The sequence below is a fragment of the Danio aesculapii genome, chromosome 13 (assembly GCF_903798145.1).
Source record: "Danio aesculapii chromosome 13, fDanAes4.1, whole genome shotgun sequence".
Classification (NCBI taxonomy): domain Eukaryota; kingdom Metazoa; phylum Chordata; class Actinopteri; order Cypriniformes; family Danionidae; genus Danio; species Danio aesculapii.
In genome coordinates, this window is record NC_079447.1 from 14,185,362 (window position 1) to 14,204,079 (window position 18,718).

At 34.5% G+C, this 18,718-nt stretch overlaps 2 protein-coding genes across 4 annotated transcripts in view; one reads left to right on the plus strand and one right to left on the minus strand.

Annotated features, from left to right (window-relative positions):
- The window catches only part of col9a1b (collagen, type IX, alpha 1b), a 40,157-nt gene extending 31,522 nt beyond the window's left edge, over nt 1–8,635 (plus strand). Inside the window, exons 30-32 of the mRNA XM_056471344.1 lie at nt 2,840–3,028; nt 4,180–4,257; nt 7,713–8,635. Of these exons, the coding sequence (XP_056327319.1) occupies nt 2,840–3,028; nt 4,180–4,257; nt 7,713–7,918 (473 nt within the window). The 3' untranslated portion in view covers nt 7,919–8,635. The remainder of the gene's footprint in view (nt 1–2,839; nt 3,029–4,179; nt 4,258–7,712) is intronic.
- Nucleotides 8,636–12,437: 3,802 nt separating this feature from the next.
- Nucleotides 12,438–18,718, minus strand: part of LOC130239871 (collagen alpha-1(XIX) chain) — a 278,893-nt gene continuing 272,612 nt past the window's right edge. For all 3 annotated transcript variants that reach the window (XM_056471226.1, XM_056471224.1, XM_056471225.1), the window contains one exon: nt 12,438–17,695. In XM_056471226.1, coding sequence (XP_056327201.1) covers nt 17,583–17,695 — 113 coding nt within the window. In that variant the 3' untranslated portion in view covers nt 12,438–17,582. The remainder of the gene's footprint in view (nt 17,696–18,718) is intronic.

The following is an 18,718-nucleotide window of genomic DNA, read 5'->3' on the forward strand; positions in this document are numbered from 1 at the left end:
AGAAATCTCCAACCGCTGACCAACAAGATGAAAGCGAGGAAGGAAAAATTAGTGTTTTGTTTCAAAGATTCCTTTTGATTCTGCTCTGATGAGCGCAGACACTTTACTAAAGTTAGCCATCAGTTCTGCCTCTCTCCAAGTCCTTTTGAGTGCACTCCGCTGATTCCCTCATGACTTTTTCATTCACATTTCGCTGAAAAATTCATTTCGCTTTCAGCTGATCTGCACTTTTTCCTCAAAGTGATGAGTTTCCTTCTTTCCCTCCCCCAAAAAAGCTCAGTCGAGCATCGTGGCGCATACATTTGCAGGGTGTTTTCCGAGTGAAAGTTGAAATCTACTGTACCCTCGCCTCAGCTCAATGGCTCACGGCCTGGGATTGGATTCTTTACATCGCGAATAAATCGCTCTGCCCTTTTATCCCTTTGCACAATGGAAAAGAAAGATGTAGAACCGGCAGCAATGCTCTTCCTTTATGCTCAATTTCCCATTGCAAATTGAAAACACGATAGAACGCCATTCAAAGGATGAATGAGGACAAATGAAAGGAGTGAGCTTTAACAGGGTTCTGCAGCACAGAGTGAATATTGAAAGCTGGAAATAATCTGCTTATTCACAAAATAAAATTAGTCTAAGGCCTTAATTTCGATCGCAACTTGTAAAGCACAGGCGGTATTTCCAATAAGAGATGTGGACTAGTGAATATTGCACCTGGTCTGGCATATTTACATCTGATATTATAATGTAGCCCACGCACTTTAGCATGATTTGCAGTCCTGAAGGTATAAAATCCAATGTTAAACCACAGAATAGGGCCTATAGATATATAGGTTATTTGCTAAGTTATAGACAAGTTAAACCTAGTTTCATTCTGTGCTAGAATATTAAATGCATACAGATTGGCATAAACAGCATAAATAGTGAAATATTCATGTACTTTTTATTGATGATGGACGTGTCTACTATAAAACTATTAGTACTTCAGGTCAGAACACTTATGGTCATCAAACAATATTTTACTTTTTAACGTTATTAAAAGTTGAGCGGAATTTGTTAGGTAAGAGATAATAAAATGATTGCGGTGGGTTAAAGGATTTTAAATTGGCACTGTCAAAATTTCACATGCATAAAAGTGTGTAATGTGTGGCCATCCGTTGATTATCCCACTTATTCTGAGGTTATTTGCTAAGTTATAGACCAGTTAAAACTAGTTTTGCTTTTTCCAGCGCAATATTTGACCGAATTTTGGTCAGTTGTGACATGTTAGATAACATTGAATCAGTAACAGGCAGAGAAGGAGAACACATGGGAGAGAGAGAGATCATGCATGTGAATGTTAATGACACAGGCATATCTAATAGCTCAAAGTAACATGCTAGCTACCTCTTTGCAAATCCTTTAAAGAATATTTGTGGAGTTGTTTGACCAGAATCGGCTTCCTGGTGCTTGACACAGTCCTCGAGATTACACATAAATAACGTCTCCGGCAACTGTCACTGCAGTTACTGTGGTTACTACTACTAATGTTTGAGGAAAGTGGTCAAAACTGACTGGAACTACATGGGCATTAAACAGTTTTTTTCCACACCTTTCAGCCAATAAGAATCAAGAATTTCATCAGGCAATGGAATAACTGATTTTATACTTTTGAAATTGGCTGATGAACATTTTAAGTCATGCAATTATTTTCAGGGAACTGCATGGCTAAAGTAGTTCCATGCAGATTTTCACTGCATTTTAGTTCTATTTCAATATACGCTAAATGATTTCAGTTATTTCACATATTACAATAGTCAAAAATCAAATCAAACTGCAACAGAAGGCTTTGGTTGAGATGTGCAAAGAAACTAAGACTACACACCGCAGCAGTTTGAGGACAAAAACCTGAAAAATATCATGAAATGCAACACCTGAACAGTGTAGTAACCATAGTTTAAAAAAAATAATTAACTCCCATCCATTGAATTTAAAAATAATGCCTTGCATCACCACCTTGAGTGTGCATTATTTTTTAATTATTACTTACACATTATACAGATATTATAAACCAAAAAGACTTTGTTTTAATGGTCATTTTTGCTTTTCTGTGGGTCACTGGGCTTTAGTTTACAATGCAATAACTGTCATGTTCTATTTACATGTCTACCAAATGCATTAACTGTGGTAGTAGGCACGTCATGATTTTGCCAAGTATGATGCGATCCCGGATTAACATCTATGTTGATCCTGGAACATAATTTTTGTTTGAGAATGTAATCAATATCTATTCTCTACCCCTAAGCCCAACCATAACTGTAAATTATTCTCAAAACCAGAGAGGAATAATAGTTGGATAACAATCACGTAGAAGCGCATAAACCTATCAGTAACCCTAAACTTAACATAAAGTGTAAATGTATCCCTTAATTCCGATTGGCTGATTGGAATGTTGTTCTACATGTCCTACTTGGTGAAGTCAAGTTGGCGGTGGTGTTAGAGAGATTATTATATTACTGTAAAAATATTTCAAGATTTTTACTGTATTTATCATATAAATGCAGTGTTGGTTAGCAGATTTTTTAAACATCACAAAATCTTACAGATACCAAAGTTTTTTACCACTGTATATCTGTTTAATCCGAAATTTGGTATTCAGTAATTGAAAGGAATTATGTGACAAAAAGCAGGAATATATGCATCAACCTAAAGGAGGCGCCATAGCATTATTACAGAAAGCAGTCAGTATGCAGTGCTAATTAGTGAATTCAACATCAAAATCAACGAAGAAATGAAATGAAAACTGCTGCGCTAATAGCGGGGGAACATCGGCACTCATTAGTGCGTTTGCTCTTTGTGCTTTCAGAGCAGTTGGCACAGTTGGCTGCCAGTCTGAGGAGACCAGAGTCTGGAGCGGCTGGACTGCCAGGCAAACCTGGACCTCCGGGACCTCCCGGGCCCCAAGGTGACAGCGGTTTCCCTGGGCATGCAGGAACCAGAGGACTGCCGGGACTTAAAGGGCCTTCGGGACTGATGGGTGTCAAGGGCCCGAAAGGTCAGTCATTATGGGACATTATGATTCATAATAAGTTCAGGCTGCTGGTCCTGGAACATCAGTATGTGGTTTAATTGAGTACTGCATGGCCTATCAAATGGGGGATTTTAAAAAGGTAATAATTAAATTAAATTGCACAATTATTTGAAAAAAGAAATGTTAGTAATTAAAGTCTTAAGGTTCGACTGGATAACTGGTGTCAGGAAAGGTTATTTTTAATTTTTCACAAATATGCTACATTTTTGTGGATAGAATTTGATGGAATTTGATGAATATTTGTTCCATCAGAATAAAAGCTTTAAGGTTTGATAATTTGAGGGTGAATAATTAATTACACCCTTATTAGTATTTATCTTCCAGTGTAAAGTCAAGTAAAAGTTAATAAAGTAAAAAAAAGCCAGTTAATAAAAGAACAGACTATGATTATCAAATATTTATGATTCTGATTGTAACTTACAGTATTAATATTAATATATATATAGTACTATTACTATTTTACTATTAGTAAAATACTTCTACTACTACTATATTACTACATTGTAAAACTCTTGTTAATTAAGTTTCTGTGTGTTTCTTGTGTGTTTTAAATTTACGTCCCATTGTGAATTGCATTATGGGATGTTGATCTCTACTCTGTTGACTTTTAATGTTGAAAATTCAACTTTACAGTTTAACAAAGTGACTTTTATTGACATTTTAGTAGTTTGAGATTATATAATGTATAGAGTATAATGTATAAATTATATAATGTATAAATAATATAAAGAGAAATAAGGCTGTAAAATAACATTTTTGCAGCGTAATATACAACACAAACCTAGAAAATACATCACTTTAACTATTAAAACTGTCCATAAAAGTTGCTTTTTTCAACATTTCAAGGTTAAAAGTTGTTGGAAGAAATATCAAGATCCCATAACGCAATTCAAAAGCATAAATAAGCAAAAATAAAAATATGAAACACAAAATATGGAAAACTGCTAATTTACTGATATTTTTAAAGTAACAATGGCTTGTATATGTTCAGACTTCAATATTAATAATTTTAGAAAATAAAACACTTACTTCATGTGTTTAAAGGAAGTCAAATCAGTAGTTATGCCACTAAACGTGTGTGTGTGTATGTGTGTGTGTGCGTGTGTGTGTTTCAGGTGAGATGGGAGACAGAGGAGACAGGGGTCCTACAGTTCGGGGACCCAAAGGCCAGCCGGGACCTCCTGGACTACCAGGTCAGTTCTATTTCTGTTTCTCATCTCCTACTTCCTCCTCTTGTCAAAGAAAAATCACAGTAATAATGCAAAATTGCTAGGGGTGTTAATGAATAATGTCTGTAGACCGATTGAATTTGGACCAACTCAATTCAGGAGATAAATTTAGCTCTGTCCTTGTGATAGACTTTTGAAAGCAAAGTTAAATTGGTGTTAAATGAAGCTGTCAGACGTTTGATGAATTGGAGGTATATAAAAAGCTTCTGTTGTCTGTGTGTGTCAATGACACTTACTGTCAGGCCAATGGAGCTGTCTCTTTAAATAAGGTTTTCTTATGCAGTCGTTAACTTGTGCTCTGATTGCAATAGACAGATCTGCTGAAATGCCATGTGCTGGTGGCATACATTTGAGTTTTTCAAAAATGTAATTCAATGGATTCTTGTTTCTGCTATAGGACTAAAATAATAAAGCAGATAACAGTGAGTGCAATCTCACAATTCTGAAAAGCTCATATGCTAAATCAATAATTCCCTTTACAATCCAATGGGATATAGGCAAAATTATGAGATGTGCGCAGAATTCTAAAGATTTTTTAATTTGAGATAAACTCAAAAGTCTGAGGCAAAAGAAGAAAAACTGTGAGATGTAAAAGTTTAAATCGAAATTGAGATGTAATTTCAAATAATAAAAAAATTAAATAAAACGGTGAGACTCTGAAATTCTGAAAAAAAAGAGAATTTCTGATGTAAACTTCTCAACAACTGATTAAAAAATGTGAGATAAAATATGTATGTATCTTTTTATTATTTTGTTGCAAAAAAGGGATCATTTACGGAGACCCAGAAGGGACGTGATGGTGGGGAAAAACTGGGTGGGAGAAAAAAAACTGAGTGATAGGAAATATATTTTTGTAAGTTTTTGCGTTCCCTTGTAAAGATGTATTGCGTTATCTCGCAAATATGTTTTACGAGGGAATGCAAAGTTGTTTTGCGTTCCCTCGCAAAACTGTTGTTCTACAAACACTTCCTGTTCACTACATACATGTCACCCTTCCCGTTTTTACTGGGATTCTCCTGTATTTTACCATTCTATCCTGCTATCATTAAGTTTTTTACCATTTTTCTCTTATATTTTTAATCTTAAAAGCATGCTGAAATTAAGCAAAAATATCTGCATTCACTTTTTTTCCATTAAAGCTGTGCGTCGATCATCGCCCTTATTATGCAACCTCTGAATCAGTAAATGCTTGTATAAGCACTGACTGAAGGATGCACTCCATAAGATAAACTGATCCCAGATCAGCTTCTGTACACGCCATTTAAAGTGACACCTCTGTTATGAATGTCTCAGCAAATGAATCTGTCGTTTTGTTTTGTTTGACAACAGAGGTGTCACTAAGTATGACAGATCTATAATGTAAGTATTCGATTAGTAACTGTTTGTGCTCATTTAAGTGAAAATTTGTTGTGTTTAAAATAAAACACGCAATAAAATACTTAATGATAGCAAGATTGAATGGTAAAATACGGAAGAATCCTGGCAAAAATGGGAGGGGTGACATGTATGAAGTGAACAGGAAGTGTTTGTCAAACAACAATTTTGCAAGGGAATGCAAAACATCTTTGCGTTCCTTCGCAAAACATTTTTGCGAGATAACGCAAAAACTTAAAAAAATTAATATTTTCCTATCACTCTACCCATTTTTTTTCCATCCACCCATTTTTTTCGCCCACCATAACGTCCCTTCCGGATCTCCGTAATAATTAGATATATTTACTGAATAAAATAATCACACCTATGTCAAATTGACATCCATGGCAACCAAGTTGCAACCATGATATAAAATAAAAATTTGAAGAAAAAGTTTGGTCCCACTTTATATTAAGTGGCCTTAACTACTATGTACTTCCAAAAAATAAATACAGTGTACTTACTGTGTTCATAATGTATTGAGCACTTCTGGTGCTCTTGAGGTGGGATACGGGTGGGGTTTGGTACAGGTTTGGTGGTATGGGTAGGTTTAAGGGTGGGTTAAGGTGTAAAGAAGTCAACAGTGTAATCAAAGCTGTAATTAACGAAATTAAGTACAGAGGTAATTACATGCATGTATTTAATCAATCTTAAGTACATTGTAAATACAAGTATTTACACAATAAATACACTGTAACAAATGATTAATTTCAGTTCATATAGGGCTGGGTGATAAATCGACATTCAGAACCAATAATCGATCAAATTTTCCAGGTCAATTTTTTTCAATTACTTACCTCACCGTGTGTGGAGTCACGTGACCTGCTCTGTGTGTTACTATTGTGTTACTTTGCACTAAATTGAAGAAGCTGCTCGGAATCGAGATGTCTTGATATGGCATACTTTTCATTACATTAAAATAATTTTTTAAATGAAAACATTTGCTTACAGAAGATGCAAGAAAGGCACTGTTTAAAGTATTATTTACAGCATATACAAGGTTATTTGATTTAGAAAATATACTGCTTATTTTCACTTTATTATAAGAAAAAAGTGACTTGGTTTAAGGCAATGTGTGTTTTAATTTCAGCTGTTTAACGTTGATGTTCAATAAATAATCATAGATCGTAAATAGTGTGTGTTTGCTTTAAATATTTAATGCACCCTTCATTCAAAAATCTCTCACTTGTAATATGTGAGCATATTTACTGCACAAAACCTGTCAGTGAACTATGAGGGTAAAAAATAAAATAAAGCAATCGGAATCGAAAATGTTCAGTTAATCAAGATTTAGATTTTAGGCCAAATCACCCAGCCCCAAGTACATATAAGTTAAGACCATTTATTATAAACTGGAACCAAAAGTTTTTTTATTTAAAAATGTTTGGGATTTTTTTTGCAATTTTCTTTCTCATTATAATCCTGTAGTTTCATTTAAAAAGCTAAAAAATGTTTGAAATATTTAATGAAAACTTCAAACCATAAAAAGCATCAAACCTGTATGACAACCAGATAAAGATGATGGTTGTATGTCAAATACATATGGACAGTCAAAAAAGCATAATGTAAACCAAAAATTCCAAGATTTAAACTGATTTATTTAAATTTTTTAATTCTGAAAAAGAAACAAGAAATTCTGATGTAAACTTCAACAACCATAAGTAAAAGATGTGTATTTATCTTTAAAAAAACACATAAGATGAATTTCCTGAATAAAATATAGAAAATTACTTACGTTAAATTACAAGTTGCAACCATGATATAAAACTATTCAAAGACAAAATTTAATGTTAAGTTTTTTTATTCTGTGTATTTTTTTTTCCTCACAAAATAATCCCATACTTTCATTTAAAAAGCAACAAAAATGTGAATGAACAAAATCTGCCATTAAAAACCTGTATGACTTCAACCAAAAGTAAGAAGTTGATGTCAAATACATATGAACAGTCCAAAAAGCATACAGTTATAGTCAATAAAAAAATGACTGACCAGTTGTCGTCTTGCAGGTGAACCTGGAATACCAGGATATGGTCAAGATGGACGTGATGGAGAACGTGGTCCACCTGGATCTCCAGGTCAGCCAGGTGTTCCTGGACCACCTGGTTCAGCTGGACCACCAGGCTACTGTGATCCTTCAGCCTGTAATCTAAGCGCAGGGGCCGCACACCAATCCCTCAAAGACTCTAGCATGAAGGGACCAGGCGGAAACTAAACACCAGACCCCAAGACTCTCTCAGAGACTCCGTTACAGATATAGTTTAACCACAGCTGTAATGCCTAAAACATTTCAACATATTCCAAGGTCCAGAAAATGTCTACTTTTCTAGTTTCAAACAAATAAGAGACTTTTTTTGTCCACCTGATGTTGTCAACTAGTTCAAATGAACTTTCACAGAACTTATTGTTCTCCTGAAAGCCATTTCTATGTTTTTCTCCCCCCCAGTTCATACCTTAAACTGCTCTGGGAAGTGAACAAACATCAATGCGGTCTTCAGACCTGAGGCCTTTTTAATTTCTGTGCGCCAAAGATAAACCTGACAGAAATATTGATGGTGCTCCAAGTTCATAACCAACGAGAAATGGCTGCCAAAGACCTGCTGTCTGAAATAAAAAGGAGAGAGAATATATAGAGACATGCTGCAATATATCCTGTACATCTATGTAAATGATTCGATTGTGGTTTTGTAAGAAATTCACTCCATTGCTAAAGAACATCGGTGTGATTTATTGTGGGTTTGAAAACGATGTATGATTTATACACATGAGAAATGCAAATGTGTCATTTCATGGTATTTCTATTTATTTTACATAGGTGTTCGATGACAAAGTTTGTACAGAGATCCCAGGGAAACTAGTTTGAATAAATATGAAGGTTTTTATATGAATTCAAAATAAATATAGGACGGTCTCTCTTTTGCTTTTCCCCTCACCAAGTAACACTTCTTTGTTGAACAGCCTGACTGCACTTATCGCAGCTCTTTTTCACACTCATTTCTCACTTTAATAACTCATTACATGCCAGTGTTAAAATGTTGGCACAAACACATTCAGATTGCTCTTTCAGTGTAGATGCTAATTTAAAAATGCTGGAAAATCGCACTAAGCAATTACTCAAGAACAGAGGACTCGCATTGCATGATAAAATGATTTAAAAATGAGTTCAGCTTTGTGATAAAACTGGAAACTGAAATCCATGGCTCACAAGACGAAATGGGAGAATTGCATTGATGTTAACACTGTAATAAAACAATAAACATGAATGTAAACAACTGAATGCACATTTAGCAGTTAAATTATGGTAATATTGGGATAAGAATTTACCTTATGAAGCTTCAAATAGGACTCAAGAGATCATAATCACAATTTGCATTTTTGTTTGTTTTTAATGCCACACCAGCTTCTATAGCTCTTTTTTTATTATTTCATGATGTTCATACAGAAAAGAAAAGAAAAGAAACGAAAGAAGGAAGAACATTTTGGAGGATATTCTCCTGAAAACAAAAACATGGGTGCCATTCTGGAATAACCTATTCAGCCACAAATATAATCAGTCCAGTCCCATTTGAACTTCCTATTATTAATAAATAGTACACATTGACACCAAATTACTTTTCTCAAACTGTAATAAATAATATATCACACTTCTAATTAACCAACTTCACATTTTCACATCTGTTGTTTATAGCTATTTTATTATTTTAACTTTTACATATTTGCAATAACAGTAGTTTTAAGCTTTTGCATACCATTTGAAACGAACTATACCAACATGGTCATACTGTCCCTAATTCAGTGTAACGTCGCTGAAGTGTTTTACTACCGGCTACTTGAACCATGGCGAACGTAAAAATTGAAGATCAACCAGAGCCCGAGACACGCCTCCAAAACACTGCCAACCAGAACAGAGTAAAGGCCGCTAAAAGAAACGGCTATGAAAGGGTGAAAGAAGTCAGATTACCTCTCTCGTTCACAGGTGAGACGACAGCATACAGTGGAGGTTGCCGTTTTCTCGTGACTTTGAAAAGAAAAACAGTTCAATTTTTAATTTATAGCTGTTGTTAACTTATTCATAACAACGACACGACGACGTCCACTAACAAAATCCATTAACAACAAATCGTCCAATGTTAACGTTACCTGTCTAAAAATGCAACCATGCCGCCATTTTTGAGAACGTTTGACACCAGTATTTGCATTCAGCACAGCCTTTTCCCCCTTTTCAGATGATTGTCGTTTTAGCGTTTTGTTTTTCTTTTTCTTGTACTGTTTCACTTGTTGCAGTGCTGCATGAAACGAACTGAATCGATTTCGCAAAATGATTCACACCTTCAGGGTTGCCAGGTTTAAAAAAATCCAGCACAATGACAACGCAAATGCCGCCCAAAAGTAGGCTAATAAAAAGTGTTTTTCAGCCAATGATGAACTTCCGGTGAGAGCTTTATGTGACTGTTTTCAATTTCATAAGCTTCCTTTTACAGCATCAATGTTGTAACGTAATTTAAATATAATCAGTTAAACAGACTTAACATCCATTTGGTTTTTAAAGCATATGGTAGAGATGTTATTGGGACTAGCGCAGAAATTCCATTGAAATTGCTGGGGTAAAATTAATTTCCATATTTTAAATACATGGCGTGAAAAAATACATAATTTAACCAGTCAAAAATAAATAAATAAATAAATAAAAACATGTAAATGTTTGCATATATTAATACACTTAACAGCTTTCTTATTTCTCAGATTATAGTTTTTATAAAGCTTAAACTCTGACTTCAAAATAACAAATAATGACTTGCAATCACTGTACTTGCTTTTGAGTACACTGAATTTTGCCAACAGACTAAACTATTTTAAAACTGGGTATAAAGTTGATTCTAATAAAATAGCAGAAATCAAACCAAAAATTAACTACATATGGGCAACTCCAAAACAAATGATATGTTTCTGTACGTAGACCACCAAACGTACAGCATGTATCAATTTCACAATTAAACCAGCTTACAAGAAAGTAATTACTGGGATAATATTTCTAAATGAGTTTGAAAGAAATTTCTTTTACTTTATTTGTTATTAAATATTTATGAGGTAATTTTCAAATTTTCAGCCATAACAAATCATTAACGTAGCTATTCCAGAAAGTCATTACATGAGGTCTAGAGACAACATCTCTTTGAAAAAAAAGAGTTTGAATTTGTTGATTATTATTTTTAATAGAGGAGGAAAAGCAGATTTATAATGCAGTGCTTCTTGTTTGGTCTGATACCCACTTTATATTATATCTCAGCCAGGCAGTCAGGTTGCTGTTTTTTTTAAAGAAATCAGATCTTAACCAAGGTGATTTTTGTATGGGATGACAATTAACCGGAAGGCCTGGGGCTGGCTGACTGAAATTTAAAGGCAGTGTGGATATACCCCATTTCCCCATTGTTCAACCACTGAGCCAATTGCTGGTTTTTCCACACAAAAGAAGGCTTATGAAACAATTCAGTTTTAGTTTTGGGTTTGTGAAAAAGGTGGCCACGGCACCTTATGACAGTAGTTATTTAAATCTGCAACTTCAAATTTATTTCTGCAACTGCATCTTTAAAAAGCACAATTTTGTGGAAAAGTGCATCCCTTTTCACCCTATTCTTCGTGTGCGAGCGGGTGCAGCCATTTGAATCTTTTGGGCTCAAGACTTCCAGTCTCATTCACTTCCATTCATTTTTAGATGTTAAAAACAGCTCGTTATGCCGCTTGATGTTGCAAACTGACATTTTCTTATAATATGATGCTGCTTTGTCTGTATAATCATGCAAACACTTGTTTGTAGAGCAATTACTTTCACTGCACTATTTAACATTTGCACATTTAAAAATTGCACATATTCATTGCACTACATTGTACTGATTCATTTATTTGAACTGTACATACCCACTCCACATGAACATTTGTAATTATGTACACACCCACTGTACATACACATTTGTAATTATGTTTATTTATCTGCACACTTCTAATTATTAATAGCAATCTGTACATATATTCATTTATTGTAAATCTCTATTCATAGCTAATACAACATGTACATAATGTTCAAAGTACAATCATCTGTAAATATCACTATAGTTTTTCTATAACTGCACTTTATAACTTATACCTGTATCCTGCACTTGCTGCTATTGCCCAGCTGGTTAGACCGAAACTAACTAACTGGTTAGACCTAACCTAATGACAATAAAGTTGAATCCAATCTAAAAAAATCGAATCTACTTTGACCGTTTTCTGCCATTTATTATTCCATTTCTCCCACAGGCAGCTGAATCGGAAGTTCTAAAACAACTGCAAAAACAAGCGCACTTCCGCATTGAAGATTAAGGTCAGTAGCAACACTTGCGAGTGCTTGGAAACGTGTGGCCTGAACTGAGACTGAAGAGTAGTTGATGAATAAAATGGTTCCATTTATTTGTGCTGAAAAATATTCTCATAGTTTGTATTTTCATAAAATTACATTTAAACCACTGATGACATTGACTGTTTTGACGATGGTCTTACCTTTCTGGACTTTGAACATTTCAGGACATTGTCTATGGGGTATGAGAGAGCTCTCGGATATCATCAAAAGAATTGTGTCCCGAGATGAATGAAGGTCTTGCGTGTTTGGAATGATGTGAGGGTGAGTAATTAATGACAAGTTTCATCGTTTGGGTAAACTGTCCTGTTGCATAATACACACACACACACACTGCATGTTAAATTAAGGACATTTATTGAAATGATTTACAGATATTTAAATATGCAAACTAAATGCATCTACAAGACCAAGCACAAAAGAAAATGCAAATAAACTGACACACGATGCATGTGTGCTACTGTATCTGACCACATTGAGCATTTGTCATATTGAAAACAGAGCCACACTGAAACAGTCCTCCTCCAGATGATCCATCAGGTGATGCAGTGCATATAAGGTAGATGTGGGCTTTTGTCTTAAGACTGTCCTTCAAGTAAGTCCACAGTTTTAGCCCTTGAGAAATATATTTTATCCATGCTACATGTCATTAATAATAGCCCATTTATGTAAAAAATAATTATAAAAAGGTAACAGAACTACAATTAAAGGTAAATATGAAGTCGTGCCAACTCTGAGATGCTTACTTGGAAGGATTCTAGACAATCGTTTTCACCAAAATAGTCTTAAGACCTGAAACCATCGATATTTCAGCTCTCAGCAGAGGTAATCTGGTACATATAAAAATAAAAAAAACAGTAAAACTTTATAATTAATAAGAATAAAACAGCAAAAACCTAACAAGGGTTTGCTTTGTCACACTTAATCTAATGTGCAAAAGTAAGGAAGGAAGGGAGGAAGGAAGAAAGAAAAAAGAGAAAGAAAAAAATGCACACTGGGGGTCAAAAGTCTGGAACAATAGTGATTTTTAAAATGCTTCTGATCAAGGCTGAATACAAAAATAGTATTTTCACATGTTATTCTAATTAATATTATTCTAATTCTAATTATTAATAGACTTTGACTTTATTAATCCCCAAAGGGAAATTCACAATAATAATACAATAATAATATTTTGCTCAAAGGAATAAAGCTGAAAATACATTTGCAGTGATTCACTAATAATGAACATCTAGATGTGTCTAGAGCAGTGTTGGTTAAATTACTTAAAAAAAGTAATTCATAACTTATTACAGGATTAAAAATGTATTTAAATTATTTTTCTAATTACTTTGTCTGAAAAGTAACTTAGTTACTTAATAAGTAATTGAATTACTTAACTCAATACTAAAAATCTACACAAATCGGAATACATAGACAATAAAAATTTTACTTTTAATTCTTTACATGAGTCAAACAGTTTTTTAAACAAAAATTAACATTTGCCATTAACAACATTTTTTAATATACAGTGGGGGAAATAAGTATTGAACCCGTCACAATTTTTCTCAAAAAAACCCCCAAAAAAAAACAGATTTCTAAAAGTGCCTTTGACCTGAAATTTTCCCCGGGAACAACCAAAGAAATTCATATATGCAAAAAAAACCCAAAACTAATTATTTACAAATTATGTGTAATAAAATGCAAGGAAAAGTATTGAACACATGAAGAAAGGGAGGTGTAGAAAGGCAGTGAAAGCCCAGACAGCAGCTGAAATCTCTCAGTAGTTCTTCAGCAACCCCCTGCCCTTCCTCATTGCAAATTAATATTAGCTGTTTCTGTCTAACATCTACATTAGCAGGATGATGTAGATGAAACCAGGGTGGACATTTCAGCGAGACAATGATCCAAAACACACACAGCCAAGGTAACTCAAAAGCTTTGAGAGAAAGAAAATCAAGCTGTAGTACGACTCAGCCAATCACCTGAATGGAATCCAATAGAAAATACAAAATAAAGATCAGATTTGATAGACGACACCCAAGATTTTTACACTCTGTTGAAGTCTGTAAAAAAAAAAATGTTTGTATTGTTTGGGTTTTAACCCAAATCTGGTTTAATTCCATGTCAACAGTTCCTTTAAAAAACATTATTCCCAGGAAAAACACATGATGTGTTCAATACTTATTTCCACTGCTGTATATCAAAACCCAAAACATTTCAAAGTGATGACAGCATATTACATTCATTTTCTAAAACATGTAAATGTTTCTTAAGCATGTACAATTGTCTGATAAATCTTCTCTTATTAATTCAGAAATCAAATTATTATGCAAAATGTCTGACCAAAAAAAATATACATGTCCCATGGTTCTCTGAATTTACACCTTATATTTTCGTTGACTAATTTCTCAATTCATTTTTTAAGCATATGCAATTGTCTTGATAAATGTAGTCTTTTTTAGTTGAAAAATATTATCATTCAGCAAAACATTTTTATAACAAAAAAAAAAAAACAATGACTCTGCTTCTCTGAATTTGTTTATATGAAAGGGTTAAACTTCTGTATAGTATTTAAGCAAGTAACAAATTAAATTATCTACAATAAATATAAAAAGTAATCCCTTACCTCATTTTTTCAGCAGAAAAGTAATTTAATTAGATTAACCAGTTACTTGGTGACTAATTACATCCAACACTGCTCCAACAAAGCAAAATTTAGATTCATATTTAAATATATGCTGCGCTCTTTTCTCTTGATAACAAGAAAGCAACACTCAAGAAAGCATCTGTTCAATATGGATGTGTTTTGCCGTTTGTAAAAGCTCTGCAATACACAGACACCATGTCAACAGAATTAAAATTGTAATAAATGCAAACTTGGCAAGTGTAAGACACCAAACGTCTACATATTTGACCCCAGTGTACAAAAAAGAACAGGAAGACTCAGAGGAGAAGAAAGCAGCACAAACCAAAATGCAAAACATCACAAAACTGTGCTCCATCCACCACTCCAGAACCATTCATCTTCCCAACAGAGAGGCAGATGGCTGAAGTCAAACGATTCAATGACTTGTACAGTAAAATCTCAAGATATAAACACAATAAATTAAACGTAAATCCGGACTACAATAAATAAAGACCTGAATTCCACAGAAACATGGTCTTAAGACACGCTGCTGCCCATGAAATGTAAGATTTGATGTTAAAACGGTTTACCATTTGTGAATATGATATTGACAAATATGTTGTCTTATAAAAAAATATTCAAGTAACATGGAAGGATGCTTTCCATACTAAGCCAAAGATAAATATGCAAATAAAAAAGCAATTCACATCTTTTTTTAAAACTTTTTTTTTGGAAAATCAAACCTAGTAGAGAACAAAATATACATACCACACCATTATAGAGGTGTTCATACAGTCTGAATAAAGGAACATCGCTTTATTTACCTGTAAACAATTAAAGCTTATTAATGTCATGAGCAGTTTTGACCTCACCAGCACCACAGCAACGTCGCTATTATTATTATTTCAATTATTACTATTTGCTGTATTTGGTCAAACATTTACATAAAAGTCTGAGACTACATTTAAATTACGGAAATTCTCATTCATTTTAAACACTAAAATAAACAACCTTTAGATAAAAAAAGAGAGATATTAAAGGGTCACGAAACACCAAAACACATTTATTGAGATGTCGACAATCATATATGTGTCCCACATTGCTAAAAACACTATTAGGACACATACATTTCACAAAAAAAATCGGAAAATTGGTTGTTTTTGTGTTATTTCGAGCAAATTCGTTCTTCCGTTTTGAACATAAAATTTGAAGCTGCATCACGGCGATGAGATACTTGTGTAAAATCCAGCGTGGAGATTGGCTGTCTGTACCGACTGATACAACGTGACGTCTTTAAGTTTTCATCATTAATTCATGAGAAAGACTTGGTTCAAACCAATCAGCACGCTCTATTGTGAATGAACTTCTTTAATATGCATGATAGCTTCGAAGACTGTTTTTACCTGTTATAGTGTTCAGGCGGTAGAGAGGCGCCATGTGTTGCCAATCATAATTAAAACAAGTGGAAGAAGAACTATTTGGAGACACGGGTCGTGTATGATTTTTGCCGCATTTTGTGACAGTATAGTTTATACACACACGGTTGTTTGCCATTATTATTTGCACCTACCGAGTCTCTGCATCAAGAAATGCAGAGTATTTTTTTCCTCCTATTCGCCGTGCGGTATCAAAAATTCCATTAAAACAACACTCTTCCAGCAGTTCCTCGCATCCAATATCTTGTTTGTCACGGGAGGCATGCATGAAATGTTTGTGAATGAAAGTGAAAGTGCCAAACTGCAGTTAAAGTTGACAAATTAAGAATGAAACACCCGAAATTACATAAACTCTGGAGGAAATGTGGATAGCGTGGCAATGATGCAATGATTTTAATCAAATGATGTGCTTTAACATGTAAAACGCGATGATGAAAGGAACATTCAAAAAGCAACTCATGGAAACACCATCATATTATTGTCTTAATCAGATTAAGACAAATAATTCAATTACTGATGTCCATGTTAACATAGTCACTGTCTTTCTCCCCTGCATCTGTATTTGTGTTGCCGCTGTGAAAATCAGCACGCGCGCATAATGAAGCTCCCCTTTTCATGCAAACCCTTCCCTCTTTTGCCACTCAACACTCCTGGTGTGTGGTTCGTGACCCTTTAAGATTAATTTCAAATTTTTCAGTTATTGTGGTTAGAGAAATAATGATTATATTAAAATATAAATAAATAATGCACACAAATATAAATGACTTATATTTAAAATTATTTCATAGTTTCACTTTATTAATTATACATTTCATCTGAATCTTGAAATGTATAATATTTAAATAGAAAGATGAATAATTGTACTAGTGGTCTCAGAGGTTATATGAGTGCTCCATTATATATGCATCATCAGTGCAGCTGATAAATATGACAATAACTTACTCCCTTCATGAGCGATGTTCTTCCCGAAATGGCTGGAAAGTACATTGCTTTTTAAATATTTGTAATAGTAAATGTCTGAAAAGCAATTCAAATGTCTGGTATTTACACAAGCTTTTCTACATTAGATTGCATAGCGGCGTCACGATTGAATTAAAACTCTACTTCACGTCAGCTTGAAGAAAAGAAGCGAATGTAAATAAAATTCTCATTTCACCTGCATTGCATTGACCGCACCGCCTGAGTCGCTTGTGATTAGTGTATTGATGGCATTTAAATTCTCATGTCATATCCGCAAAACACGAGTAAATGCATTGGTCACAAATATGGGAAATGAAGCAGAGAGAAATGATGAAATGACATCAGCGGTAATGGCTGCTCTGCGGGGATGAGGTTTGCTTGTTTCTTCTCCTCCAGGAGGGATCCTACGCTTGTTTTTATAAGGATTGTAGATGAGCTGCTTCGCTGGATCTAATCAGCATTGATGAGGGTGTGTCAGTTTCTAGCCGTCCCGTCTACCGTAAGGGTGGAAGCAGTCGCTGGGGTTACATCTTCCATGCGGACCCTGAGGCCCCGGGGGACCTGAAGGCCCTTGCGGTCCTAATCCAACTGGACCTGTAGACAAATTATAAGTAGGAAGTAAAGGATCAGGGGCCGTTCACACAGAATGCATGTTTCCAACGTGCTACTTTACATTTGTTTTTTGCTCACATCTTTTGAAGCTCCACGCACATGATTTTTTAGATGCTGTCTGAAGATCTTTCAACTTTCACATGCAGCTCAGGTCATCACTGTCCAGTCCAATAGCAGTGGACCAATCAGAAGAGCTCGGAGACGGGGAAACCATTGCAAGCTTTTGTTTGTAGTACAAAGTTGGCACGACAATGGTTTTTTTACAGTTATATTATGGTGGATGAGCCACTCATTGTGGCTTTGTTCACAATATCCTGAGTTATATCATGTATCTCCATGTGCTGATAACATATTGTTTTCCTATTTCTAAATAGTCCATTATTGTCGTTATTTTATCCAATTCATTATATCGGGTCACTTTGACCTGGCTTTTTAAGACCACCGTGGGAATATAAATTTATATAATCCAAATTAACAATAATATATATATATATAAAAACTGAAAAGTTATATTATTATTATTTTTTTTTTATTAGCTCATTTCATTCAAAACTCTAGCTAGGGTGTGACATTAAAACCTCTTGCTCCCTGAGCACGGGCTGAGCCAAAGTGATGCAAATGCTACGGGCAGGGTCTCAACGACTCTTCCTTTGTCTTTGGGTGATAATTTCAAGCTGGTCAGGGCAGATGAAACCTCAGGATCTATTCAAGACCCTAAAACAAGATCTTCAACTAAACTAGTCATGCCCGTTTTCTATGTCTCCACCTAGCCACTCCCTCCTCATAAAACACATAATATACTCATTTTAGACAGGTTGCATTTTCAATCGGTTGCCTTTTTTAAGTTGTTGTAGTGGTGGTGAGTTACAGTATGTGGTACAGGATGGTCCTGCCCCTCCTCCACTAATACAACAAAGTTGTATTGAAGTCATTTTAGCAGGTTGCTATTCATGTCAGTTGCATCGCTTCACTCCCATTCCTAAATTCTCTGGTGTGGCGTCATGT